This window comes from Phaethon aethereus (assembly GCF_964289735.1).
Source record: "Phaethon aethereus genome assembly, chromosome: W".
Taxonomy (NCBI): domain Eukaryota; kingdom Metazoa; phylum Chordata; class Aves; order Phaethontiformes; family Phaethontidae; genus Phaethon; species Phaethon aethereus.
Genome location: NC_138581.1, coordinates 33,362,019 through 33,382,243, shown reverse-complemented (window position 1 = coordinate 33,382,243; position 20,225 = coordinate 33,362,019). Strand labels below are relative to the sequence as shown.

Here is a 20,225-nt window from a genome sequence, read left to right as displayed (position 1 = left end):
ATGCACTTGCTAATAAAAAGACGACAAAAAAAGAAAAGTTACTAAAGTTAGCAACACATTTAAAGAAAATGCAATGAGGAAAAAACCTCAAACTATTTTTTCCAATGACAACAGTTTCCATTTGCAGTCTTCCCATCCATAATTTGTCTGAAACAGTACATCCATTAAAATATTCAGAATCTCACAGAAGAGCTAGGTTGTTGTTCTCTTCCAAATCTAATTACAGAGTTGGTTTTGGATGTTTTAAATGGACATTATTATGTCCATTTAAAAGCAAGGCAACAAATGGACTTTTTATCACCTTCGACCTTAGCACTGATGACAAACATTTTTAAAAGTTATCATAATCTTTTTTGTCTTTTTTTCCCTCTGCTTCAAATCCATCAACCCCATCACTGTCCCTTCTCCTTTTACGATTATTATGGATGTTGAAGCGTTGATTCATCTGTGGTAACGGATCCATTCCTAAAACTTTGTGTATTTGACGGAATGCAAGGAGTCTCAGTGCAAACTAGAAAAAGAGTAGAAAGAAGATATTTCTGTTAGAAAAAAAAAAAGTCAATTTCTAGTACTTTGTCAAACAATTAATGAAGAACATTATGGTATGGTGTATGATATTATCCTTAGCTCTTATTATCTTCTCTTCCTTCCTCCAAAGTCAACACAATAAAATGTGTATATCACATTTGCTGCTTCTGTACAAAGTACATCATCTTAGCTTAAAAATAATATACATGTGATTTAGGTGCTGGACTTGCACTGAAGCAGCCAAGGCTTGTCACGTGTCCCATTATGCATTATTAATCTTTAGCGAAAGGATCAAATGAAGAGGTAGGGGCAGTAACTTGTTAAGCTGCAAGCGTGAATGGTCAATACTGTAAGCGGATACAATAAATATTAAAAATTAAACTTACACAAACTTATTTATAAAATATTAAATGCCAATGTAATTTTAAATCTAAACATACTGCTGTAGAGTGAGCATCTTTACGAATATATATAGATGGGAGTGCTTCAAACTTTTCAGGGATATACATTAATTTTAGTGTAAAAAAGAACACTATTATACATCCTCTGTTGTGACATTTTCATTGCCTAGCTTAAGACTGATCATCTGAAAGACCAGACTATATTCTAAGAAAGGAAAATTCATGTCCACCATATAGCTCCATTTAAAAAAAACAAAATCCCCCAAAAAACACCCCCACCAAAAAAACCAGCCATCAAATTTAGTTACTTCACACATATTTTTCCTTACCTGCGCACTTGAAGTAATATCCTCTCGTTGCTGATCTGTCATTACGGCAAGTGTATCAAAAGGATCTTTCTCACAAGGGTCCAGAAGGCCAGGACCACCTACAACAGTTAGGCTAGTTAGTAGCACATCCCTTATTTCAACCGAGATTACAGATTTTACATTAGATAAGCATAAGTATACAGACACTGGTCAAATGCAACTTGCCTTTAAGGATGATTCCTGAAGATATACACTCAAAAACTCTTCTCAGTGCATCCCCAGGACTCTGTGGTCCAGCAGCGCTGCTAATTGCTTTTTCCACAAGCAACTCCATAGCCTAGACCAACAATAAGAAAATCCAGCCAATTTAGAAGACTGATTAAACCAAAAAAAAGCTACTACTGTTGTTCAATACAGAACCTTTGATACTGGAATTTTGAAGAACATTACACATCACAGAACGCTTTCAGTTAAAATGGAAAAAATCAGATATTCTATAATGATGAATAAAAAGAAAGCTGCTGCAAGATTAACGTTGAGTACTGATACTGATATGCTGCTTCTAATCACAAGTTGTCCAAATGTTTTGTAGAAATTTATGTAGGCTGTATATGCAGGTAGACAACTTGACCAGCCATTTTTTGAGAGAGCATGAAACATGATGGGTCACCAGAATCTGTCAGCCACATGAATAAACAGCACACAGTACGAAATGGTTAATTTGATTCATCTAGCGAAATTAACAGGCTGCTACAGAGAAATTATTTTTTCTACAAGAATACAGAAACTTAAAGCATGAAAAATTTAATGACCTATTAACATTTAAGTGGTTACTAGTTCTTCAGTTTAGCAAAACTGAAGTTCACAGCAAGTTTTTTCCTGGATATAGGCTAACACTAACTTAGATGTTAAATAAGTGTAGAAAAAACCTTGATGATAAACAGGTTTTCTAAAATTTACACATTATTTTATATTAGTTAAAATGGTTTAAATTCTTAGCTGTATTTTAAATATTGGGGTTTTTTTTCTGTGAATATTTCCATTGTTTACTTTTATTAGACTCTATTTTTTCCAGAAACACCTATAAAAGATATTTGCAAAAGCAAAGAATAGCTTTCCTTAGCTTTTTCAGCATTAAATGGATGTTTCAATACCACCTCTTTGGCAAGTTTCATTTTCAAACAATGTGTCTCTCTTGGTTTTTGGTGGGGCTTTTTGGGAGTTCTTTTTGGTTCCTCTCTCGAGTTCACAGTTGTTCAAATGTTGCCTTTTATTTTTATTTTCCAAGAGTAAATGCCTATTCTAATGCATGCAAGTAACTATAGGCAGCGTTGATTACAATCCTTCACTAAGGGTACCCATTCCTTTCTATATTAGCTCAATTTAATTGACAAATTTAAATTCTTGAGCATGGTATTTCCATACTCCCACTGTATCACTCAGGAACAAGGCTTTTGAGTTTTAGCAAAAGTAATTTAGTTGTTTTCAAGTATGAAGCAAAATACAGCAGGAAAGAAAAAAAGCAGATCATGTTATTGCATTTATTCAGGTCTAGTTCTTTTGGATCCTCATACAATACACTAAAGCCCACAACTTAGTCCTAGGAAAATGTGAATTATGATGCCCTGGTGTTTATGTGCATGAAAGGCTGGATTTCAAGTTTAAAAAAAAAAATAATTAAAAAAAAAATATCAACCTTGAATATGAGTTCCTTCTAACTTGTAGGAACTTGACAAAAATCTTCTAATTTAATTTTTTTAGGTATATAAAGAGGCTGATACTAATGTCCATGTTTAGATTTCCTATTATTTTCTATTATTACAACTACTTAGGCTCTTTTTGAAAAGCTCTGGCATCTCTTTGGCTTGTAACAGGCTTCTAGCATACAGGTCAGGAGAAGTTTTGTATCTAGAAAAATATATTTCTTTGACCTACAAAATTTAATCTGTGACTGTCAGAAATTACACATATTTAAAATCACCATTTTTGTTCTGTCATTGTTTTTGTCAGTAAGACTTTGCAACGGGTGAAAAGAACAACTGACTACACAGACTTCAATATTGATTCATGTCACTGGCAATGCATCAGGTATCAGGAGCAAGCCAGGAAGCACTTTTGGAGAGACAGCTAGGCTTGACACACTGCTTCATACCGCTCTTCTTGTTCTTCATCTATGTGCCTGCTGTGTGTTGCAGTAGTTCTAAGGATGCTTCTCAAAGTATGCCAGGGTTTATTCTTTGGCAACTCAGTATCATAGTGATATTGAGGGCACTTACATACTTCCTAGCTTCTTTTAAGCTATAGTTGTACAGTGTATCTTTCATGAAGTGTAGCATGGAAAATGGAACTTTTGGGGTTTTTTTACTTTAAATATTTAAAAACCAGAAATAACTGCTCCACATTTTTTCCGGAAGCAATAAATATTATCAGAAGTAATTTAATAAAATTGTCTGCAAGCTTAGTACAGTTGTAAAAAATTTATCATTGAAATAATGCCAACTACTGTAACTGTCTTGACAATGTTAACGCTCTTCCTGCCAAAACTGAAAAGTCTACATTAGGAAGCAGCACAGTGCAACAGGAAACAAATTGTTTATGAAATAAAACAGTCAAAGCTGAGTTTACCTCCACATATATACTTTCAGAGATTTTGTTTCAGACTAATTTTGTCCAGTCCACAGACTGAACATCTGTTAGTATTTGGAGCACAAGTTGCACTCCTGAAGAGCATCATTTAAGATAGTCAGTGTAAAAGGAATGCTCCAAGAACACTCGGCTGCAAGAATTGAGAGGTAACCGGGTACAACCTAGAGATCTAAGTGACACTGATTAAAATGCTAACGGTGACACATCTACAGACTAGTACTGTGGTATTTCATCTTGCAGAAAGGATATATTAATGATTGCAGGAATTACTGTGATTTATTCTTTCAAGTACCCTTTCTGTTATCACAGAGCTATCTGGGCACAGCTGATATTATTTTCAATCAGTTTCAGTAAAGTCCAAGCAATTCAGAGTAGGTGGTTTAAAAAAATAGATTCTTTTATACAGAGTAAAGTAAAAAATGCCAAAATCTAGGATATGAATGCTACCCACAAAGAATTCAAAAGAACAAGAGAATTCCTTCTGAAAAAAATTCTAGCTCCAAATGACAAAACCTCAGAAAATTAAATTTTTAGAAGGAGTCTGGATCATTGGGGACACACACACACACACACAACACTGATACAAAAACCAGAAAAACCCAAACAAATCCCTACATTACTCCTTGAAAAAGTCTACATTTTAAAACTGTAGCAATGCTTTCCTATGCTTTACTTGCAGTACTATATGCATTAAAAAGACTCATTCAAAAGAGCATTACTCACCCAGCTTGGAAAATCAGACCAAGTTGGAACACGTTGACAGAGGTCACGAAGAATACGTATGATAACCACACAGGACTGCAGACCATTAGCTCTAGCCTTAAGAGCAATACAAAATCAAATTAATTAATCCCAGCACCTACAGCAAATAGGACGTGTTGAAAGACTAAAACACCACTGTTCAAATGGAAGCTCAGATACAAGATTGAAACAAATCATTCTACAACTTTATTCCATGAGCCGCCATTTACAGCAGTATTTTATACAGGGTTAGTAATTCAAGGTGATAGAAGTCAAAGTGCACAGGTTATACAAGAATAATATTTCTTGATCTCCTGTACACTTTGACCCATGTTCACTTGTAACAATAAATACAGTATCTTTCTATATTAGAAATGAAAAGAATAAAGTAAAGGTCTAAGAAATAGGTATAGAGACTGAAAGGTCAAGGGAATCTGTTTGGTTTCTTTATTGTGCCTTTGCCAGAATACAAAGTCACTAAACCAAACAGTTGCTTCTCGCCTTTCATTCCCCACACTTAATGCACTTAAAGAAATAGGAAAAAAAAGTCTTAAATCTAAACACAAAGCTTTAAACACATATTCCATTACTTAAAGCAAAGTTACTCTGCAGCCTTATGGAATATATAACAAATATACAACATATGATCACCCCAAGTGAGTCAAGCTTTCAACATTGCCTTCTCAATGACCAGAAAAAAAAAAATCATGTCAAATGAGCAATAACTGCATAAAGCAGTTCATTCATACTCAACTTTCTACATTTAAATTTAGGGACCAGAAAAATATTAAGTATTATTAACATGAACAACGCTGAGTGTTTTCACACAGTTAAACATTTATATTGCAACTGAACTAATCTCTCATAAGGCTACAAGAAGAAAGTAAAATGATGTTCCAAACCTGGAACCACTTAGCGTGGCGTAGAGCAGCCAGAGCGTCAAGGCATTTTTGCCTGTCCAAGACGTCCGGTGGGTCTTTCACCATACCCGAGGTTACATCTAAAATGGATTGAATTGGCAAAATGCAGTGAGGAATGGGTGTTTGACCAAGTGAGCAAGACACTTCCTTAAAGTGGCTTCAATGTCACACATGCCATTTAAAGTTTAAACACTTGAACAACAAAATGTTAATGTTCAATAAAAGCCATTCAATTAGGATTAGGGCATCAACCCAGTATGAAGATCAAGAGCATACTATACTTTAGCTCTCACGTTATTTTCAAATGCATTGCAGATTATGCAACGCATAGTACTTCTTTATTTAAGCTAACACTGGAAAAACACATATCCCCTAAAATTAAATACTGAAGGAAGGATGGTTGGACACACTGCACCAGCACAGAGAACACAAGACAGAAGGAACACAAAAATCCACTTTAACCAAGTAGAAACATTGAAACTTAGTTTCTTGTAAATTGTAATGGTCACGTGTTATTTGGGACCTACTCTTTGAAAGAAAAACTAAGTATATAAAAAAACCAAACCAAACAAACTTAAAAGCACTAGATGTTTAGTAACTATGTTATCATACCTTAAGATGGAATTTATTTTGCTTTAAAAAAATCTGACTAAAGGAATGTGAAATGCTCTTCAGTATTAGAGTTCCATTACTGTCTAGTACCCTCTCTCTTATAAAATATTTCTCATATAAATAAATTCCTCAGCCCATGATATAGATGCTCCAATATCATTTAGGATGCAAGGAAGGATGCAAAGGAACTGCTTTACTCAAGATTCAGCAGGAAAAAGAAAAGCAAGGAATAGTTTAAAAAACAAAGCAGAATGTCTGAAAGAAAGAAAATATAGTAGATTTTGTATATTTAAATGTTCAGAAAAGGGTTCATTAAATTACCAAGCTGATTGTGTTGTTACCAAAAAGGAAAAGACCACAAAGCCCTTTTGGAAGTGGTTTAATCAATGAAACTGGAACCACTGAATAATATAAAATGTTATCTTTGGGTTACTTAAAAATTGTAGGGATATAATGCAATAATAATCTTTACAAGTTCTCTGTTTTACTAATTATGAAAATGGCTATTGTGACTAGTGACAAAGTAGTCAGTAGCATAGCTGACGATACACCAGGTAAGACGAAAGAAAACAGCCCTCGCTCAATGGCACTCATTTCACAGGAGTTGGCTGTATGGAACGATATAGTTTACTCCAGCAAGATATAAATTTAGGTAAGTCTGAGAATATAATGTGTGTATATATAAATACATTTTAATATATATTTTGGGTCTCATGAAACATGCCAGCAAGGAGAAGCTTCTAGGGATGCTGCAGAGAGACAGCTCTGAAGCCACCTATTTATACACAAATGTAAAATAAATAGTAGGATACTTTACAGAGAACTAAAAAGCCATGAATGAACATGGTGCTACAACTTTGCAATATAATCATTAAATTTAATCTGAAGTACTACATTCATATTTGGGCATGCTTTTTTGGTTTTTTTTTTTTTTTAAATAGGATAGTCCCATTGCTCTGCACAGGGCTAAAAGGATTTCAAAATAAGAACAAAGCTGAGAAGAACATAGGTATCTTCTCACACAGATATTCAAACATATGGTCTATATGTTAAAGTGGAAAGAAGAAAAACTGCACTAACAAGGCATTTACAGAGTAAATGAAGACATTTAAAGCGGTATTTCATTTAAAACAAAACAAAACAAACACACCTCCCCCCCAAACCTATACAAGAGAGGTGCCAGGTAAGATAACTGATGAAACAAGCACAACTTGGATATAAACAACAAGTAGTACATTTAGAGAAAGCCACCAGCAGGAAAAAAGAGGCAAAGTAAAGTTGAGAAATTAAAAATAAAAATATGGGTCTGTTGGGTCTAGTACCCTAATCAGTTAATTTTTCACATTCTTCTAAAACTAATATGCAAATAGGTGACGCTGTGCAAACTTTTATCACAATAATTCACCACATAATTTGAAACTCCAATTCTAGCTCTGAAAATTTTCAATTTGGAAAATACTTTTACTTAAAAAGAATTACAGTTTAAGTGCACAGAAGAGAATCTTAGTGCTGGAAATGTCAATCTAAAATGTGCTACTAATAGATTTCATATGATTGCCCTTGAAACTTAAAAGACTCTAAGTCAGACGTTGCAAGGCACCTACTGCACTGAGAATACATTGACTGAAAAAATGTATCAAGGAAACTCTTGTAATACTTAATCTGTGGATTTTTGCATCTGTTCCACATTTCAGGATTAACCCCTTAAAGACTATTTAACTAAATTCAGATGCCTAACCTCCCACCCTGTTAAGCTAAGACAAAAAAACTGAATTAATTTACAAAACTCAAGCGTGAATTCTTACCCTATATAACTTAATTTATTACTAGCCTAAATATAAGGGGTTAATCTTCAATTAGACATGCTGTGTCCACACTACCTCTTCATTAAAAGTTAACAGGTATATCAATTTTGGTAAGTTTTATTATGTGAAATACATTTTACCCAGTCAACTATTTCAAGACTAGTGTGAACACTGCTTAATTCTAGGAGAGAGACAAAGACAAAAAGAACCACACAAAGTAACAGTAGATGCTAGGACTATGCATCCAAACCCCTCCTTTGTAAGGCATGGCAGGTGTGACACTGAGCTTTAGAAAACCTTGGTCAAAAATCCTTCCGATGTCTTGGCAGCAACCCCTGACAGGAATCAAGTCCCTCTGCTAGAAGGCTTTGGACCGGGGCTGTTAGCTAAGGATAAAAAAAAGAGACATGCACACACATATACGCGTTCATAAGTATGTACACTTTGCTGAAGGAAAGATTCCACAGCAGGGGTTAGAGCACTTTGAATATATCAGATTCGGTAAACTGTCAAACGCACGATACTGTAAGGAACAGTAGCTATGCGGCTAACAATTTTATTTCACACTGTTATTTTTTTTAGCCTTTTATCACGTAACGGGATTATTACAAATCAAACATGATTCTGGTCCACATGTAAGTCTCAGTCTCATCTTTACTCAAACTGGTTCTTCCGGTAAAGCCTTCCTTATCACCTGAACTAGCTCCCCAAGCAGGTTAAAAAAACAAAAAAAACCACCCCAAAACCACAAAAAAACCCCAAAAACTTTAAACCATTGTAAGATACAGAGCATGAGAAGCTGCAGTAAGAAAAAAAAACCCCCACAAACACATACTATTACTCTGCAGCAAATAAGTAGCAGTCTTCATAATAAGGCCTTCTTTGCTGCAATAATTTGCAATTCACTCTTCTATTTGCTCTAGCTTCAAAAATGAACTTTTCTGCACATCCATTTTGAACCTGCTCAGTGTCTTGAAGAGAAATCTAACTTGATTTTGCTTTCTTGGAAGCAACACTGCATTCGGCAGTGAATAAACTCACAATGATCATTTTAACTTAAGTGTGGGTCAGACAAAAATATAGATTTGTTTCCTTTAGGTGGCATAAATTAAGGAATCGATCGTAGCAATTTGAAATTTATTTTCTTTTTAGTCTACATCATAGGATTTTAGGCCAGAAAATTGAAATTGAGTATTGTGGTAGGAATCAATATTGCACTTTTGCACAGTACATAAAGAAATAAACATGGTGTTTAAGGTTAATTTCATTTAATGGTTAATGTAATTTAATAATCATATCTTTTAAGTTAAAGTATTCTTTATGAACTTAATATGTGAAGTCTGATTCAGTACAGACAAAACAAGAGTCATGTTACACTTAGATTGTCAAAAAACAAGTAGAATTGGTTGGGTGTGACAGTACATATACAAAGCCTTTATAGCTAGGAATAATAGGCACAGCTTAAAAATCATGTACGAAGCACTCTTAAAGACTCTTCAGAAGTCATCCAAACTAGAGAATGTATCTTGAAATTTTTCTGATTATGTAGGATGACTTTGTTAACACAGCTTGCTTAAAATGCACTAGTCATAGCTACAGAACATTTACTAATGCAATATAAAAACCTCAAGTATTTTAGAGGACATGTAATGATGAGATGAAATAAAAAAGCCTCTGTGGCTTATATAAATATGTATATACGCTGGCACATGTATACATACACACATACAATTTTTTCAACCTGCATGTGAGAAGTGTTAAGATAGCCTCAGATTTCCTATCTGTAGGTTCACTGTCAAACACCAGAACCCTGTTTGCCATGATCTTGTTCAACTATGAAAATACGGGATTAAAAGGAAACAAAAGTTAATTTTATCTGACCCGTAAACAAAAAAGAACCAATGTACTGCAGACAGTAATCATGCTTGTTGGCTTAAAAGCTTTTGGAGCTTTGAAAGTGTTACAGAAGAGACCCTAAAGCAACACTGCTGGCACCAGAGAAAATGTAAATCGAATTACGTTTCTGAAGTTCACAAGCTCCACCTTCTGCTTCAGCTCAACAACAAAGCCATTTATTATTGTAATAATCTGGGTTTGCCAGTTGGATAGAAGACTGACTGTAATATCAGGAGCCTAAATATACTCAAAAAGCAATCCAGACCAAAAAGCAACCTCAGAGAGATGGGGGGGGGGGGGGGGGGGAAGAAGGGAATAAGAAATAAAAATAAAACACATTGTCTTTTAAAGTTAGAAGCACTGTTACCATCAAAAGTATTATAAAAGTGCATTGTAAGTGGCATTGCTATTTGGAATGTGTAAGTGATGGTAATACTGATCCAGTTTAAATCCAAAAATCTGTTATTTTTCTAAAACCATACAATATTTCTCTTAGGGCAAGTCTGCTTTAGAAAGCCAGTTTATAACCACTTGCTGTAAAATACTTAGTTTTCCACATAATTTTATAAGAAGGAGGGGAAGAAAAAGAAAAAAAAAGAAAAGAGAAAGAGTCAAGTTTGTACCTTTTCCAGAAAGCTGAGGTTGGACATAAAGTTAGAATTTTTAAAAATTAAACAAATGCATCATATAAGCATTTATTTTAACCAGCTGTTCTCTACTGAGACTAGTTGTTGAAAAACAAGGTTTCAATCAAATACATTAGTTGTGCCAGCATGTTGCCTTCTAGGACCTTAATGCCATCTTAAGTAGAATAGATAAATAACAGATAAAAACAGGTGAGAAAGAAGTAACATCTTTAACAACTTCCCAACCTCCATCCCTCATGTTCTCCTCCCGAATGACTGGAGATGTCAGTGTGATAGTAACTTGCATTTTGGGTTCCACACATGAATTTAAGATTATTGCTGCTTCTGGGACTGCACACTTGATATCGTATTTCTCAGGACTTATTACCTAAGTACCAAGAAACAGAAATTTCTATTAGCATGTGGCCAAGAAAAGTATGGGGAAGAAAATGATTTCAACATAGTCTTTTTGATAGAAAGACAGAAATGCAATTATATGAAGCAGATACCTCTGTATTCAAAGAAGCAACAGTATACACAATTAAGATCATATATATATATATATGCATATCACTTGCATACTGTTTCCAAATCATTAATGAAAATACACAGCAGTCACCAAGCATGCAAAAGAAAAAAAACTACCCATAAAGGAAATTCATATACTAAGTAAATTACATAACAAGATTCTTTTGACAGTGTTTGAGATAAAGAAAAGCCTCAGTGCTACTTAAAATGCCAGTTAGATATGTTTCTCATCGGAACATAGGAGCCTTTAAAAAGCTCAGAGATGCAGTGATGCTTCTTCGAGCTCATAGTTACAGGATGAGTACTGCTAGGCACATTCTATACTTGACTGTCACAACATCCTCTGATGATAGCAAAGGGCAAGATAAACATGGGGGGGGGAAGAGGAGGAGTAAGTGTAACAAGGTGGTTATTCAGAATTGCTTCTTGCAACTAGATTTAATAATTCTAAATACCCCCAAAAGGAAGCTGTAGGCACCTCTATCACCTTCTTCCACAAACTAGAGAGACAAGTGACGTCTCCACAAAGCCAGACCAAAATGTACAGTTTTTAAAATTTTCTGTTCTGTTATTTCAAGCAAGAGCAAACCCAAAATTATTTTCTAATTAATCTGATCCTGCTAATGTTTCTACAGTGCCACTGATTCTGCCGAGCATTTTACCAGACTACACTGAAATACTAATGCAGTGACAAGCATTCTATAATGATGGTGGACAGGTTTTGTTCAGTAGAGAGCACTGGAGCTAAAGACTTTATTCTGTACTTTAATTTCTTGTAGAAATACAGCAAATGGTTTATATGAATTCTGCTGAGTGGTCTAAGACTGCATGTACTTTTGGGTTTTTGTTTGTTTTTTAAAGTGACCAAAAAAAAAAAACCCCAACCCAAAAACACACACACAAGACTTAGTTAACTAATTGTGGGACTACAAAGCACTGACACATACAAATTGGAAACAAGACATAAGTACAAAGAGACTGGCATTAATGGAGAACTTAGACCTTCAGGCAGCGCAAGCTTCCTGTAACACTGCACAAATTACCTCTACTGCTGCTGGTAACTGGATAATAGTCTTTCTTATCACAGAATCACAGAATGGTAGGGGTTGGAAGGGACCTCTGAAGATCATCTGGTCCAACCCCCCTGCCAAGGCAGGATCACCAAGGGCAGGTTGCACAGGAACGCGTCCAGTTGGGTTTTGAAGGTCTCCAGAGAAGAAGACTCCACAACCTCTCTGGGCAGCCTGTTCCAGCGCTCCGTCACCCTCACAGTAAAGAAGTTTTTCCTCATGTTGAGGTGGAACTTCCTCTGCTGCAGTTTATGCCCACTGCCCCTCGTCCTATCACTGGGCGCTTCTGAAAAGAGACTGGCTCCAGCCTCCTGGCAGCCACCCTTCAGGTATTTATAGACATTGATAAGGTCCCCTCTCAGCCTTCTCTTCTCCAGACTAAACAGCCCCAGGTCTCTCAGCCTTTCCTCATACGAGATATGTTCCAGGCCCTTAATCATCCTCATAGCCCTCCGTTGGACTCTCTCCAGAAGTTCCCTGTCTCTCTTGAACTGGGGAGCCCAGAACTGGGCACAATACTCCAGATGAGGCCTCACCAGCGCAGAGTAGAGGGGGAGGATAACCTCTCTCGACCTGCTGGTCACACTCTTCTTAATGCACCCCAGGATACCATTGGCCCTCTTGGCCACCAGGGCACATTGCTGTCCCATGGATAACTTATTGTCTACCAGGACTCCAAGGTCCTTCTCCATGGAGCTGCTTTCCAGCAGGTCAACCCCTAACCTGTACTGGTGCATGGGGTTGTTCTTCCCCAGGCGCAGAACTCTACACTTGTCCTTGTTAAATTTCATGAGTCTCCCCTCTGCCCAACTCTCCAGTCTGTCCAGATCCCATTGAATGGCAGCACAGCCTCCTGGTGTATCAGCCACTCCTCCCAGTTTTGTATCATCAGTAAACTCGCTGAGGGTACATTCCAACCCTTCATCTAGGTCATTGATGAAGATGTTGAACAAGACCAGACCCAGTACCGATCCCTGGGGAACATCACTAGCTACAGGCCTCCAACTGGACTCTGCGCCACTGACCACAACCCTTTGAGCTCTGTTGCTTAGCCAGTTTTCGATCCATCTCACAGTCCACTCGTCCAACCCATACTTCCTGAGCTTCACTATGAGGATGTTATGGGAGACAGTGTCAAAAACCTTACTGAAGTCAAGGTAAACCACATCCACTGCTCCCCCTTCATCTACCCAGCTAGTCGCTCCATCATAGAAGGCTATCAGGTTGGTCAAGCATGATCTCCCCTTGGTTATCATAGAATAGTTTGGGTTGGAAGGGACCTTTAAAGGTCATGTAGTCCAACCCCCTTCAAAAAGCAGGGACATCTTCAACTAGATCAGGTTACTCAGAGCCCCATCTAACCTGACCTTTTCTTCTGCTCATTCTTATTTCCCAGTTAAATGAAATCTATTAAATGATGATTGATACTACACCGCTAGCATAAACACCTAGACATTTGTATGGACACAATATACAGAAGAAAAACATGCAGCATAGTCCCTGAATTCAGAAACACTCAGAAAATGAAAAGAAACTGAACCTGAGCTATGAAATGCAGCACAGTCAGCCCTGCAGACATTTGACTTGAGGACAGATTTTTACAGTATCTTTACAAAAATTCAAATTCAAAAATCTAAATTCTACTTACTGCAAGTTGTTTGGGAAGACTTTCAGCAATACGACTGAGTAACATCTTTGAAGGCTTCTCAGCGCATAACAAAACAAGACTGACGTTTCGGTCTCCACGGAGTAGCAAGCCTTTAGCCAAAACGCCTACCCGTAAAACTCCTTTCAAAGCTCTGTGAATTATAGTTAAAAACTGCATTTAAAGTAATATAAAAACCATAAAACTAATCCTGAAGATAGAAAAGTGAAATAAAATAGGAGTATTCCATATACTCTTGAGGCCATAGTGATATATGCCATATCAAAACCCAAAGAGAACAGAATCTTTGGAAGCACTGATAACACAATGCAAGGAAAAACATAAAATTATTTCAGAAACAAGTGATTAAATTCTTAAAAAATAATAAGAAAAAAAATACCTGTCTTTACTGCCATCTTTTTTGTCATCTCCCTCTTTGCTCTTGCTTTTTTCATGGTCAGTCATATTGTCAGAAACAAGTTTCAAAGCACGCTCAGTAATAGAAACAATTTTTTGGACTGCTTGAAGTTCCTCCTCTGTTGGATATATAGCTGCATGTTTGGTCATCACATAGCGGTCATCAGAGGAGTCAGGGCGGCGTAGAGGCTAAACAGACAAAAAAGTGCACATTTCTGAAATTTGAGTACACTTCCAAGTTCACAGATGATATGTGACCAAAACCCAAACATGTGGCTAAACAACAGAATATTCAAACCTCAAATCATTGAAATGTAACAAAACATGAACTTAAGTGTCCTTAACAACTTACACTGGTCACAATCAATCATGTCTGAAAAAACATGAAATGTATCAAAAATAAACAAATTGTGAAATCCCAGGATTAAAAGTACTTCCCCAACATAAATATCTATTGTCTTTCTGTTAACTGGGAAATACTTGCATACTGCTGCAAAATAAAGTATCCATAATTGCTTTCATAGAGTCACAGAAGAATTCAAATAGGAAGGGACCTCAGGAGGTCCTCTAGTCCAACCTCCTGTGCAAACCATGGTCAGCTATAAGACCATATCATGTTGCTCAGGGCTTTATCCAATCAGTTCTTGAAAACCACAAAAGATGGAAGTTGCACAACATCTGTGTGAAAAAAAAATAATATATATTTCCTGTATTCAGTCTGAACCTCTTATCTCAGTTTAAGCTGGTCGTATCTTGCTCCCTCATGACTGTAAAGAGTCTGGCTCCATTGTCTTTATAATGCACAGGTATTAGAAGGCTATTACGTTCCACTGAACCTGCTATGGTTTATCAGTATCTATCTTGTACTGGAAAGCCCAAAACTGAATGCAGTATTGCAGTTTGGGTCTAATGAAAGCTGATCACTTCCCTTTATCTACTGATTATGCTCCTGTTAATATCACCCAGGATGCTGTTGGCCTTCCTTGCTGCCAGGGCACACGTTTAGTTCATGTTCAGCCTGCCATCTGCCAAGAACCCCAGGTCCCTTTCAGCAGGGCTGCTACCCAGCCTGTCACTTCCCAGCCCCTCAGTGCAAGGGGTTATACCTTCCCAAGTGCAGCATTAGGCATTTGTCCTTGCAGAATTCTATAAAGTTCCTGTTGGTCCATTCCTCCAGTCTGTCTAGGTCCCCCTGGATGGCAGCCCTGCCCTCAGAGATATCAACTGTTCTCCCCACCCCAAACCAATTTAGTTTTGTGTCAGCTGCAAACCTGATGAGCGTGCACTCACTCCACCTTTCAGATCATTGATAAGGTGCTAATGAGACAAATCTCAGGATAAACCCATGTGGTACTGCACTTGTTACTGACCTCCAAGTAGAGTATGACCCACCACTAACCATTGTCCTCTGGGACTGACGATCCAACCACTTTTTATCCCTATGTTTGTCCGCAATTAGATAAACAAAGTATAATGCAATTAAATAAAATAAAAAGTAGTACAGAAATCCAGAGTGACTCGTATTTCAGAAGAAACAATATTTGTCTTCAAGTCATCCTTTCATCATATAAGTAGACTTATTTTGGAAGACAGGTCCATCTACACAATTTCATTAGTATAATTTTTTTCTTCACTTTTCCAAATCCTTTATTAAGAAACACTGGAGACAACTGAAGTAGCGCTGAATAATTTATAGTTCTTAACTGTGCCTCCTGGTAAGTATGATTTCTCCCCCCCCCCCAAGTTAAGAAACTCACAGCTGGTCCTTGGGGCTGAGGAAGCATTCCTGGTCTAACTCCCAGCAGGCCTAGAGGTCCTGGAGGACCATGAGGATATCCTCCATCTGGTATTCTGCGACGGTCATCCCAGTGATGCTGCTCTTCCTCCATTCTCCTCCAGTACATGTCCTCTTCATATCGCCTGAAGCGCATCAAAGTGTTCTCTTTATATAGCAGTTAATACTTCAAACCATTCTAAATAAATTCTTGGATGTCCTCACTAACTCATTTCTAGTAGTCATGAGCAAATACCAGTGAACTCCAGAGGGTAATTAACAAGAATGGTTATTTCGAAAGTGGGTCTGAATTTATAGCAAATAATTCTAGTAAGACTACATTCCTCAGATGGATTGAACACTAACAAACAAAAAACCCAGAGGGATAATGACAAATTAATTTAGAACAAGACAGTACAGAGTTCCCAAAACAAGTATTCAAAATAAATAACTACAGAAGCAGAATTAGTTTTAGATAATCTGACTGCAGCTTTGTCTCATTCATTGATAAAACAGAATGCATTACCTCATTTCCATCCTCCAGCGTTCTTCCTCTTCTCGCCTTCTCCAGTATTCTTCTTTCTGCATCTGTTTCCTCATCTTCTCTTCTTGAATTTTTCTTGCTCGAATACTGGGCTTTACTTCTACTTGTAAGTCTGGGTTTACTTTTTTCTAGTTCAGAAAATAGTGAATGAAATGTTGGTTTGCCTCTTGTCATTTTAAGGTTACAGAGTTCTTTTGACATGTTTAACTCACACTACTGATCTACAATAAAATCAAGCGGAGTAAAACGCAGTTTTAGAACTGCGCTGAATAAGTTGAAGAAAAATCTGTGTCCAGTATTTTACAGGAAAGAAATAGCAACATATTACAAATAGCATGAATTCCCTCTTCAACTATATGAGAACAAAGCAATTCAAGATGTCTGCAACACTTTTTTATCAAATGTCTCCACAAAGGGTTTATGTAGTTTATCCTGTCAAAAATATTAAGCACTATTTTACACTATTTGAAATTCACTGTAAACAACATAGAGCACCTACTATTGCTTGCATATGTTGTACAATAATTTAATGTTGCAAAGGTTGCCTGAAAGCAATGTTCAAAATGTTTAAAAAAACCAAACACACCCAAACCAAAATGCAGTTTCACAGTCTGCATTACTACTTTAAAGACTATACTCCCTAAGAAATATACAAGAGAAGGGCAACAAAGCTGGTGAGGGGTCTGGAGCACAAGTCTTATGGGGAGCGGCTGAGGGAACTGGGGTTGTTTAGTCTGGAGAAGAGGAGGCTGAGGGGAGACCTTATCGCTCTCTACAACTACCTGAAAGGGGGTTGTGGCGACATGGGTGTTGGCCTCTTCTCCCAAGTAACCAGCGATAGGACGAGAGGAAATGGCCTCAAGTTGCGCCGGGGGAGGTTTAGATTGGATATTAGGAAAAATTTCTTCACTGAGATGGTGGTCAGGCATTGGAACAGGCTGCCCAGGGAGGTGGTGGAGTCACCGTCTCTGGAAGTGTTCAAAAAACGTGTGGATGTGGCGCTTCAGAACATGGTTTAGGGGACATGGTGGCGCTGGATTAATGGTTGGACTTGATGATCTTGAAGGTCCTTTCCAACCTAGTGATTCTGTGATACTTCTCTAGCTTTTTTTTATATGCTGTTTACTCAGAGTACCTACTTTTGACTAGTCTTTAAATGTAAGAACGTGTAATCAGTCAGCTAACATCTGGTGGATTTTCAGATAGAAGCATTAGCATTTCTACTAACCTTATACTGAAGTCTGTGCCGCCTCCCTTTTAAGTGCATCTCCTTGGCATTAGGATCATTAAAACTGCATTCACAAAGTTTACAGTGAAAGCGGATCACCTTTCCTTCATCATTTCGTACCTGAAAAATAAAGTTATAACACATTTAGCTTTTTTTTAATTAATTAAAACCAAAGCTGATGTAAAACTTAATCTAATTCAGTGACACCGGATAATGTCTACCCATCTCAAAACATGCTAAAAAGCTCACACAGTAACTGAAAGAAGACAAAATGGAACTTTCATTCTGACAGACACACCATTGTTTGGTGATGAACAAAGAACAAAGTTTTTCCATTCCAAAGAGTACACAGCTTTAAACTCAAGCCTGAACATATTGAGTTGAGTAAGTACAAACCTGCAAATGATGAAAAATTTACATCAAACTTCATCCACATATCTCATGCCACCCACATGAAGAATGTCCCACTGAGCTCAAAAGAAACATGCACAATACAAAAAATGTAAACATGTGCACAAGCCTTTGCAGGTTCAATGCCTTGTCACTCTTATCTTCAAGGAGGACCCAGGGAACTACAGGCCAGTCAGCCTCACCTTGATCCCTGGGAAGGTGATGGAGCAGCTAATCCTGGAAACTATTTCCAGGCACATTAAGGACAAGAAAATAATCGGTAGTCAGCATGGCTTCACCAAGGGAAGTAGTGCTTGATCAACTTGATAAACTTGATGCGATGAAATGACTGGCCTGGTAGATGAGGGGAGAGCAGTTGATATTGTCTATCTGAACTTCAGTAAGGCCTTTGACACAGTCTCACCATAATATCCTCATAGATAAGCTGTTGATGTATGGGCTGGATAAGCATACAGGATTGAAAGCTGGCTGAATGGCAAGGCCCAGAGGGTGATGATCAGTAGAACAAAAAACTAGTTGGAGGCTAGTAACTAGCAGTGTACCCCAGGGGTCAATACTGGGTCCAGTCCTGTTTAACATCTTCATTAATGAGCTGGATTATGGGGAGAGTGTACCCTCAGCAAGTTTGCTGATGACACAAAACTGGGAGCAGTGGCTGATGTGCCAAAGGGTTGTGCTGCCATCCAGAGAGATCTCAATGGGCTGGAGAAATGGGCTGACAGGAACCTCATGAAGTTCAACAGGGGGAACTGCAAAGTCCAGCACCTGGGAAGGAACAACCCCATGCACCAATATATGCTGGGGCCGCCCAGTTGGAAAGCAGCTTGACAGAAAAGGACCTGGGGGGTTCTGGTGAACACCAATTTGAACTTGAGCCAACAATGTGCCCTGGCAGCAAAGGCAACAAATGGCATCCTGGGCTGCATTCAACAAAGTATTGCCAGCAGGTCGAGGGAGCTGATCCTTCCTCTCTAACCCAGCACTGGTGAGGCCACAACTGGAGTCCTGTGTCCAGTTCTGGGCTCCCCAGCGCAAGAGAGACATGGACATACTGGAGAGAATCCAATAAAGGGCCACAAAGATGATGAAGGGACTGAAGCCTCTCTCCTATGAGGAAAGGCTGAAAGAGCTGGAACTGTTTAGCCTAGAGATGAGAAGGCTCAAGGGGGATCTTATTAATGTATATAAATACCTGAAGGGAGGGTGCAAAGAGGACAGAGCCAGGCTCTTTTCAGTGGTGCCCAGTGACGGGACTAGAGGCAATGGGCAAAGTGAAACACAGGAGGTTCCCTCTGAACATCAGGAAACACTTTTTTTTTTTTTTTTTTTTAAAAAAAAAAAAAACCTGGGAGGGTGACTGAGCACTGGCACAGATTGCCCAGGGATCTTGTGGAGTCTTCCTCCTTGGAGATATTCAAAAGCTGTCTGGACATGGTCCTGGGCAACTGGCTCTAGGTGGCCCTGCTTGAGCAGATGGGATTGGAGCCCCAGATGACATCCAGAGGTCCCTTCCAACCTCAACCATTCCATGATTGTTTCATGTTGAATAAGTTTTCACTAAAATGGTTAAAAAATAAACCACATTTTCATATCAATACCTCCTCCACGTAGTCATGGCCCACTGGCTGGACATCACTTTGCAAGGCAGCAAGAGTCGTAGAAGTCACTGGTTCAGCTGCTGTGTCTGGTTTTACTTCCTGTGTTTGTACTGTAGCAGCAGTTGTTGTTTTAACACTTTCAGCTAATTTCATTTCTTCCAGTTTACACCCTGTTGTCTGAAGCTTATTACCACCTACAAATCAAAAAAGTTAAATCGTTAACTTTCATAAAATGAGAATATGATTACACATGATGTGCAAACTGAAGACTTTATTTGCAACTATCAATGTTCTGGACAAAGCATTATCAGTCTTTTAAAATTAGTTAAAACTTAATACAATTAAAGGTTTTGCAAAAAAGTTTAACAAAAAGTTATCTAAACAGTTTTTTATTTTAGCAAGAATAACTTTTGCTTTATATAGCTGCAATTTTCATCACTCATTTTCATGCTTTTTCAAAAGACATAAGGACTGAATGGGAACAACTCAGCAAATATATTTTAATAATCTCTCTTTTTTTTTGTCAT

At 37.6% G+C, this 20,225-nt stretch overlaps 1 protein-coding gene across 1 annotated transcript in view; it reads right to left on the bottom strand.

The window, feature by feature from the left end:
- Positions 1-331: 331 nt before the first annotated feature.
- LOC309415249 (zinc finger RNA-binding protein-like) overlaps positions 332-20,225 on the bottom strand; it is a gene marked incomplete at both ends in the record, with an annotated part of 49,787 nt that continues 29,893 nt past the window's right edge. The window contains 12 exons of the mRNA XM_082012715.1: positions 332-511; positions 1,259-1,356; positions 1,463-1,574; positions 4,607-4,702; positions 5,527-5,624; positions 10,730-10,871; positions 13,730-13,880; positions 14,127-14,332; positions 15,901-16,063; positions 16,444-16,589; positions 17,690-17,809; positions 19,699-19,892. Coding sequence (XP_081868841.1) covers positions 332-511; positions 1,259-1,356; positions 1,463-1,574; positions 4,607-4,702; positions 5,527-5,624; positions 10,730-10,871; positions 13,730-13,880; positions 14,127-14,332; positions 15,901-16,063; positions 16,444-16,589; positions 17,690-17,809; positions 19,699-19,892 — 1,706 coding nt within the window. The remainder of the gene's footprint in view (positions 512-1,258; positions 1,357-1,462; positions 1,575-4,606; positions 4,703-5,526; positions 5,625-10,729; positions 10,872-13,729; positions 13,881-14,126; positions 14,333-15,900; positions 16,064-16,443; positions 16,590-17,689; positions 17,810-19,698; positions 19,893-20,225) is intronic.